The sequence below is a fragment of the Limulus polyphemus genome, unplaced genomic scaffold (assembly GCF_000517525.1).
Source record: "Limulus polyphemus unplaced genomic scaffold, Limulus_polyphemus-2.1.2 Scaffold51, whole genome shotgun sequence".
Lineage (NCBI taxonomy): Eukaryota > Metazoa > Arthropoda > Merostomata > Xiphosura > Limulidae > Limulus > Limulus polyphemus.
The window spans coordinates 111,959-121,911 of NW_013665661.1; the positions used below are offsets into that span (position 1 = coordinate 111,959).

General features: G+C 36.1%; 1 protein-coding gene across 1 annotated transcript in view; it reads left to right on the forward strand.

Moving 5' to 3' along the window:
* LOC106463155 (unconventional myosin-X-like) overlaps positions 1 to 8,528 on the forward strand; it is a gene marked incomplete at its 5' end in the record, with an annotated part of 93,088 nt that extends 84,560 nt beyond the window's left edge. The window contains 4 exons of the mRNA XM_022391088.1: positions 421 to 592; positions 1,313 to 1,396; positions 2,256 to 2,375; positions 7,524 to 8,528. Of these exons, the coding sequence (XP_022246796.1) occupies positions 421 to 592; positions 1,313 to 1,396; positions 2,256 to 2,375; positions 7,524 to 7,709 (562 nt within the window). The remainder of the gene's footprint in view (positions 1 to 420; positions 593 to 1,312; positions 1,397 to 2,255; positions 2,376 to 7,523) is intronic.
* Between the last annotated feature and the right edge of the window lie 1,425 nt (positions 8,529 to 9,953).

Genomic DNA, 9,953 nt, shown 5'->3' on the forward strand with positions numbered 1-9,953 from the left:
TATTTTAGCCATCAGGTTGTGAACTTATATTTGTAAATATATCTGTTAGAACTCAAATATTAATAGATACACAATTTCAAGAAACATCACTCATCATCCTACACAAAGTTAAAATGTTTACAGCTGATCTGATACTCTTTCAAAAGGAAACAAAAATAAGTTTAAGTTAAAATGGATGTCAAAGATGCTCTTTTTATTAATAGATTAATGCCAACTTAATAATTCAAGTTCAGAGCTTAATCTCTTATTGCAAATAGCATTTTGTATTTGGATACACATTGTATTTAGTTTTCATCAGTGTAAACAAAAGACTATGTACAAACAGTTGGATGAGTGTTGTAAAAAGTAGAAACTGTCATTTCATTGAAATTGAAATAAAGCATTGTTTAATATTTGGACATTTTATATAACTGAGTCCAGGAGCATTATGGCAGATTGCCTTCCACCAAGACTGCTTACTACCATTCCACCAGAATCTGTGGTGATACAACATCAAATCCTTGCTGGAATGGATGTTGACCAAAGTAAACAAGCATTTTTAGCTCTAGTACAGTCATGGCCTCTCCACTGGGCAACCATTTTCGAGGTTACAGTAAGTAATATATTATGGAATTGAAATACTGAGACTGTTATGGAAAATAGTTTATACAGATGTATGTTTTTAATTTTATTAAAAAAATGCAGTTAAAGTATTTGATAAGGTGCTATTGATACCAGAGGTTTTTTAGGCAAGCAGGAATAATACCATTACTGAATTGCTAGGTACGAAAGTATTTGTATATTTGTAAAATAGGAAAAACTTCATTGTAGGTAACATGCTTCATTATAAAATTTACAAAAAGTAAAATATTGAAAACCATAGTAAGTTTGAGGACTGCAACTGCCTATTGAATTAAAAGGGAGATAACGTTCCAGCTTTATACTGAGGCTTCTTCAGGTCATTGTAGGTACTTATGTAATATCTTATAAAGGTAAGAGTAGTCTTGTAGTAAAGCTCAAGCTGTATAGGTAGAGCTGGTGTGGTGATTATTGAGTGTTGTCAGTAGGGCTGTAATGTCATCGTATTAACTGCAGAGTTTGTTGATGGTAGTTGTCTACTATTGGGCTGTATTTTATGTGTGTAATGATTAATAAAATGAAGGATAGGTTATTTTACATGCATAGTGAATGTGTGGAACAACACTCCACATTGGAATAAATTTCTGACATCGTTATGTATTTCAATACTATAATTGCAATCCATGAATAAATATGAACAATTTGCAGTTCAAGCAGAACTGTAAGATTCCTTAAATGTAATGATTTCTTTCAGCAATCGTATACGTCATCTTGGCCAAAGGTTCTATGGTTGGCAGTTGATCAAATAGGAATCCACTTATTGGAACTACGTAGCAGGGTAAACATAATTTCTCATCCTAAAATATTACTTACATAAAGTGTTTAAAAGAAACATAAAGTCAAATAATCATACTAAGTTTTAATGTAAAAAATAATTTTGTTTTTATTTCCTAAATAAATATGAAATTGTTGACAAATCATACCATATGGTGTATTTGATAGAATCATAATATCATGGCCTGGTATGGCCAGGTGGTTAGGGAGCTCGACTCATAATCTGCGGGTTGCAGGTTTGAATCCCCCATCCCACCAAACATGCTCATCCTTTCAGCCATAGGGGCATTATAATGTGATGGTCAATCCCACTATTCGTTGGTAAAAGAGTAGCCCAAGAGTTTTTGGTGGGTGGTAATGACTCTAGTCTTACAGTGCTAAATTAGAGATGGCTAGCACAAATAGCCCTCGTGTAACTTTGTGCAAAATTCAAAACAAACAAACAAACATCATTTACAAGCATCATTACACAGTGTACATGTTATACTGAAAGAAGGAAGCTCACTAATGATGTAAGTTATGTTTTTTAATTGCTATCTAAAAAAACAGTAGCTTGTAGATATTTCAACTGCTCTATCACTATAATTCAGTAATAAGAAATTATGATGTCCTGTAGTTTTTTTATATCCTATTATTTTTATCACTTAATTTCTTTTTTCAGTCTTTTGTTTTATACACATAAAAATACAAGAAAAGATATTTCATTTTCTCAGACTTGTATTAGTTTTCCTGTACTCTGATTTGAAAGAGAAATGTATATTTATGCTGAGATCAGGATCAGTCAGATTTTTTAAAATGTATTGTTGATAATTTTAATATAAGATGAAATTCAGTTCAATCTTAAGACTTATCTATTTCAATAGAGCATTCTGAGCACCTGTGAATATCAGAACATTATCAACTACAGTCCTTCACATAACTCCCTAATGATTGTGACAGGATCTGGTCGTAAAGGTTGCAAGTATATCTTCACAACAAATCATGTAAGATATTTTTATAAATAGACTTGTTTTCATTTAACTTGCTATGTTACAAAGTTTTTTAAGTAAAATTAAATATTGTAGAAAGTGTAGATTTAATACGACATACTGTGGTCTGCTATTTGCACTCTGAGTCAAACACTGACTGAGCTATAATTTGGTGGCCTGTGTAATTCTATTCTCTCAGTTGTCAGAAATAATATTATATAGAGCTAGCATTATATTACTAAAATTCACATTTTTGCTTTGCTTTATTTTCTTTTAAAAAGTCTTCCAAAACCAAGGATGAACTGAATCAAAAATTTATATGAAAACTTCTCTGCTTGTCCAAGTATTTCTTCCAAGTCAGTACAAAAATTAATGTAGAAATTCTTGTAAAACCTAAATATCAAACTTCCTTCAAAATTTTATGATTCACAAGCTGTTCTTGCATATACGTGCAATTCCACATGGATGTAACTACCACAGCTGATTTTTTCCACCACTTAAATGGCATTTGAGCATGTTATTGGCTCAGGATGTAATGGTTGATTTGCCAGGAGTTGGCTAAATTTTGCAGTCTTCTGACTGTTGGTTGTCCTCTTATACTTTTTACTGCTTTGCCTGTACATGACGATGAAGATTTGAGCAGCTTAGTTCCTCCTTCTGCCTATGACTCCCAGTTGCATGTCATTTCTGGGGAGTGGTCCAGACCTCTTTTCTTTTTGGTAAACTTATTAAATCAGGTAGGATATGTTTTATCATTACCTCCCAGTTCTTTACATTCTATTCCTGTCCTTTTCTGTGACTAGCCATGAGGTTAGTTTTAGTGTTCCCTGAACCCCTCAAGAGTATATTTTAGGACCAGTTAAGTTCAGGGGTACGTATACCTCGACACCCATGTACTATGGACAACTGTGCTCTGGCATGTTGTTCTTCTGACTTCCCTCCTTAGGCTTGCAGAGAGATGTGTAGCTTGTCCCTTGGTAGGAATCGAACCTCTTAATTTGATTTTGAGTATGGCATTTTTGTTTAGTACCAGGTGATTGTTTTTTTGGGGGGAGGGCATTCCCGAATCTCGGGAGCCCAGAGTTAGGTCAGCCCTGTTGCTTCACTTCACTTGGCCTTTGTTCTATTCCACACCCCCTTGTTCCTGTACCTCCTCTTGGTCGGTTCTAGCCTCCCAAATGTTTGCAGTTTGCCATTTGTCGTTGGAGCCTTGTTTATGGGGCAACCAGTGGTCTTGGTGACTTTGGAGGGTTTGGGCCCAGTGGTGACCAGGCTCGTGTCCCCTCAGTGGGAGAACGTTATGTATATGGACTTTCAACACTAGGGTTCAGGGTTTGATTCCACATAGCAAAAGTAGCAATTGGCCCAATGTGGCTTTGCTCTACAATATACACACATCTTTACTTTATCAGACATGGTACAACAGTGTTTTCAACTGCTTTGTTCAAGTTTGGAGATGATTACTCACAGATCTTTGGTTGCTGAGATTATTGCATTTGGTCTGGTCCTTTTTCAAATTGCCTTCCTTCTCTGGTTTCCATTTCTTGCCAGAGTTTTTAGAAAGTAGTTTGGAATTTGCTCTGTACAGATGCCATCATCTGGAGAGATCCCTATATTTGGGGTTTATTGGTCCTTCTAGTTTGCAGCCTCTCATCCTCTGCTTCTCCGATTTTGCATATGGTCTCTCTCATTTGGGTACCTGGGCTTCTAAGAAGCCCCCATTCCTATTGGTCATGTCCTTTTGTGTTGTCTTTGATGGGTTTGTTGGTCCAATGGAGCCTCATTTGGGATCCCTTGAAGGCTCTTTTCATCCTTCCTTTCCGATCGACTTAGCCTGGTTGGTGGGATTGGGTGTACATCTTTTTTGGTGTTCCTCCTCTAAGTCCATAATGTCTCCTTTTCTGGATGCTTCCCTTTATGGTTGGAGTGATTTTCTGGGTGCTTGAGAGGTTTTTGGGTTGATAGTCTCTCTCTCAAAGTCCTCTTGCCTTTCAAACATTGTGGGCTCCTAGCAGTTCATTGGGCTCTGGTTTACTTCCTACTGGTCCTACAGTGACAGCCAGTGGTAGTGTTTTCCAATTACTTATCGCTATCTCGTACGTCTTCAGGCAAGTGGGCACTCAGTTAAATGACCTCTGGTATAGGTCTTTGGTCCTCCTATGTTGGGTCCCAGCCTTCATATTCTTGTTCTGGCTTGTCATATTCTGGATGCTGTATCACGTGGCATATTGTTTATCTCTGCCCATTTGGGGTTTTCCCATGATGACTACTCCCCTTGTTTGATCTTGGAATCCTACCCAGTCCTGTGACCATTATCCAATTCCCTTTATGGTAGGATTTGCCTGGCTTATTTTTTCCTCTCAACAGATTGATATGGTCTTTTCCAAGCATTTCCCTCAGTATTCGTCACCTTGCCCTGTCCCTGGCTGCTCATTTCTTTCATCCATTGGAGAACTTCTATGGTGCCACTCTATGTGGACCACTCCCCATATCTTTACTGTTTATTGTCCTCATTAACTGGCCATTTCTTGTTCTGAGGGATTTCATTTTCCTCCAGTTGCCATTTTGTGCTTCTGTGTTTCGATGTTTCTTTGCAGGGGCCTTGTTGCATATTTGGATCCCACTCTGTGGTGAGTGATGCCTGACTTGGTATACTTAGTCATAAATCTGCAGTGTAAGATTTGTGTTCATATACCATACTAGATGACCGTGAGATCGAGGCTCTTCCTACCATATACCTGATGTACAATTCCAAATGCCACCCGGTGTTGCTTGATCAACTCCATCAGTATGTTCTCTATGCTTTCAAAGTACAATATTGTAATACATCACCAGGTGATGTTACACTCACCATTGAGATGTGGTGTTCCACTGGATTGCTCATAGGAATACCTCACTGTCTTTTCCTTCATAAATATCTTCCTCCCTGCAATACACTCATGGACTAACATGAGTAAAGCAGACAGGGATTGCTGCCCACCTATGATAACCCACGGTATTTGATGCTCATCCTACTATAGACCTGATGTACAATTGCAGATGGCACCAGGTGTTGGATGATGCATTCTTTCTACATGATCGCTCTGCTTTTCAAAAATAGGGTATTGCAGTCACCCATTGCACTATTTCCTGATGCTGTGGTCCTCCGGACTCTCCAATGCATTATTTCCCTTCTTCTTCTAGTGAAGTATGGGAGCCCTTGCCACTTACCAGTTCCTAGCTGTTGGGGTGGTGAACCATGGAAACTTGTCCTCCTAAGTGTGCACAATACTGCTCAGTTGAGAGTAGGGCAGTGGTATCTGCCAGTGTAGATGGCGTGATGTCCTTCCAACTACGAACCTGATGTTTAATTCCAGGTACCACTAGGTATTGGATGTAGCACTCTGCCATATATATATTGAAGTTTGCCCCTCTGGCTGAGGCACCCTCCTTCCTACCATTCACTGGATGTCGTTTCCCAGATGGTCTGGTAATGGTTGGAGCTGGACCAGCCACAAAGTCTTCACATGTGTTTTGATGGTTACCCTCTTCATTCTGCAGATTAGATGATAAATTCCCAATGCTGCCAAATTTTGGACTGGTGCTGCAACCACAAATAGTGGTCCTCTTCTTATCGTCTGATGGATGTCAGTTTCCAGTGGATCTGGTGTTGGTTGTAGCTGGAAAAGACACATGAATTATTGCATGTGTAAGGCTGGGTACCCTCCTCCTACTGCAGAGTGGACAAAAAATTCCCAATACTACCAGGTTTTGGATGAGATATGAATACCCACCTGAGTCTGGTGTTGGTTGTGTTGCAGGTGCATGCATGCAGAAGTAGGTTCTTAGTACAGGAGCTCCTCTACCCTGCTGCTACCCATTTTGAGGTGAATGGTAGAGAACCCTCTTCCTACTGCAGACCTGATGTACAATTCCAGGTGCCACTGTGTATGTTGTTTTTAGTTCATTCCCCCAACCCATGGATTTCGTTTGGGCACTTCCTAAAGGAGATCATCTTCTCACCAGCCATCCACCTGTTCAATATGGGATTTTAGCTTTTTGTGAGCGGAGGTAAGATATTGTATCTGAAGTTAACATTTTCTTAAACTGAAAATGTATTCATACCTCTTCTCACATTTCTCACCTGTCCTCCCCAATTCCGGTCTGGTTTGTGTGATCTAACCAATCTCGAGGTGGTTACCAGCTGTAAGATTAGAGAGTGTGCTAGTTACAATAGAGTTAGTGTCACATTCCTATTGGTGTCACATTCTCCTAACCATTTGCATGTTAGTATGCAGATATCACACATTAACATACATGAGGATAAGTGGGAATATCAAGGTAAGTGTAAATTTGTGCTGATAAAGGGCAGCATAAGCCTAGAAAGCTTTTTTGCGAGAGAAGGGAGAATGTTATCTTTGTAGCTTTGCACTAAAAATACAAGAAAAATTGCACTGGAAGATAGGCTTCTCGTAATATACTTTACTGTATTGTTTGTTTGAGTCAAATAAAGGTTTTGGGACACCTTGTATTTTAATATTTATGTCTTGTACTCTATTTTGATATAAATATATGTATATACATATATGAATATTCTCCATGTTATTTTAGCTCAGTTCAACAGTGATCTCATCAGTACATACAATACTTTATGAATCAGATTATTATTGTTTTCAACAGTGGTCTCACCATTACATATGAAATTTTATGAAAATGATCATGTTTTTTATGTTCTCACCATATCTTACTGTTATTTCTGTTATTCAATGTTATAGCTGATATCTGCTTATTTTAAAAGTTGGAGATATTTCAAAGAAACAACATCTGCATAAGGTCCTTTCCAAGTTCTTGAAATATCTCGTACTTACATTATTAGAAATTTTCTCTTCTGAAAATGTATAGAGAATTGGCATCAAGCATGACATATATATATATATATATACTATCACTCTTCTTCATTGCATTTTATTTATCTGTGCATTAAGTGAGTTGAATTATTTGAAATCTAAAACACTTTATAGAATATGTATGTATATGATGCTTATGGGTTTATGATACATACATGTAAATGCAGGTATTATATTTTCGTGTCATATTGTGTTGCATTTATTATTGTTTTAGTTTTTATTATTATTGTTATTTTTTGCTGTGTTATTGGGCTACTAAATATTTACATTATTTCAGGCTGTACAAATAGCACACCTGATACGAGATTATGCTAATGCTCTAGTCAAGGAACATCGTCCCCTACAAATTGAACGACGACGTAAGATGCAGGAGCTAGCTGCAGATCCAGACAGTCAGAGAACACGACCTGTAAGCATACTGTTCAAACTTGCACCCTCTCTTTCAGTGCAAGATCTTGCCTGACTGAGAAAGAAAAATAGGTTAGGAAATTAACGAAAGTTTGGAATATGTCTGTTTAATGCTTCTTGGTGCCTTTTGGACATTTGGATGATTTTTAGAAAATTGTAAGCTAAATAAATTGAAAACCATGTTTATGCTGAGAATAGAGTTTGAAGTATACAGTTGAGCCATTCGGATAGAAAACTATTCGTGCATCTTTTTTTGGGGAACAGAATTGTCCTCCTGAATAAAAACTATTAACATGAGTTTTTATATTGTATCAGTGAATACTGTGAATGTTTAGGACATTATAGGAATTGAAAATGTGTAGTTTTATTACATCTGCAAAAGCAAATACTGACATGCTGTTGCCACTTTCTGAGTAAATACAAATAATGATGTTGTGATTATATCATGCTTGTAAAATATTACCATCAAGGGTTCATTTTATAATATAATTTTTAACATGATTCAAGTTCTAGTCAAAAATCAACATCTAATTAGTTAACGTTTTATACACATTTATCAGCACATACATAAAGATCTTGGAACTTTATAGCTTCTAGTTTAAGCAAGATAGGGTATATGTTTTCAATAGATTTATATCTCCTGAACATTAAATTTTAAATAATACACAAGACATTTACATAATTTGCTTAAAAATACTGAAATTATACGTGTGGATTTTATTTTGTGTCCCACCGGAAACATATTATACAATATTTAATGTAGCAAAATGTCATCTACTAGCTGTTCAGTATGAGATTAGATATTATATATATACTTTGGTTGATAATCAGTACAAAAACTTCTAGTTGTTAACACTCTGTATTGTTCAGATTATCTAAAGCACTTGGATTAGTCTGTTACAAAAAATATTTTAGTTTTTTATTCAACTTTTGTTTGCATTTTTTGTTCTTTGTGCAATTTACAGTTTTATTTATTTCAGTTTTATTAGTTTCTCTATTTGTGATTTGTTCATTATGCACTATAAGTGTTAATTTCCAGAAAATTTGGCCTTATTAAAAAAAAAAATAAGCTGTTAAAATCACCATAAGGTAAATTGTTGGTGAACTTTTTAAATCCATGCTAATGACTCCCAGATGGCAGTTTCATCTGTAGCTCAATCTTTCTGATTTCATGGTGAACTTGTATTAATTCTGGTATCTCCCAGTTGGTGGTCTATCTATTGTTCAGTCTTGTTAATTTCATGGATGACTTAAATACATGCTAGTGTCTCCCAGTTGGTTGTCTCTTCTGTAGCTCAATCTTTCTGATTTCATGGTGAATTCTGGTATCTCCCAGTTGGTGGTCTATCTATTGTTCAGTCTTGTTAATTTCATGGATGACTTAAATACATGCTAGTGTCTCCCAGTTGGTTGTCTCTTCTGTAGCTCAATCTTTCTGATTTCATGGTGAATTCTGGTATCTCCCAGTTGGTGGTCTATCTATTGTTCAGTCTTGTTAATTTCATGGATGACTTAAATACATGCTAGTGTCTCCCAGTTGGTTGTCTCTTCTGTAGCTCATTAAACTATGTAAGAAATTATGTGTGGTGGTTGTTGAAAGATAAAAGAAAATGTGTTGTAGGTTAAACCACTGAAGACAACAAGATGTTAACTACAGATATATATATATATATTTATAATATATACTGTTGTAGATACAATATTTTGGGCAATGCCCTTCATCAGGTATCTCTAGCTGAACAGTAAAACTGTAAGTGAGAAAGTTCTAAACCAAAGGTTGCGTGACAATATAGCAAATAAACGTGTTTAACAATGTTTACAAACACTTGAAACAATATGAGAGAATTAGAAAGTTATATATATAAATAAATAGCTTACAAACTATTGATTACATTAATTGTTAATAGGTGATTAAATGACTTAAACATCACTCTAACGTTATCAGTCCAGGTTGTCAACTTATTGTCATAACAGATAATGTCTTAGGGATATCCCATTTATCAGACAAAATCGAAACGCCAATGTCAGTCTAGTCAGCCGTCATGGAAAATCATAAAAAAATAAACTAAGGGTACAAGCTGAGTGCTTACACCCACAACGTCTCAGCTTCTACTGCCTTTCACTTAAAGTAGAAATGAATTGAAATGAAGCCACCCTAATATTTCTACTAATTAAACTTCCAACCTTCACTCTTACAAAGAGATATTAAATAGAACTATAAGGTAACTGCCTTCCCACAACTGGCTATAGACCATAGAAGGTGATCAAATAAAATAAATTAGACTTTTAGAGAGAAAAA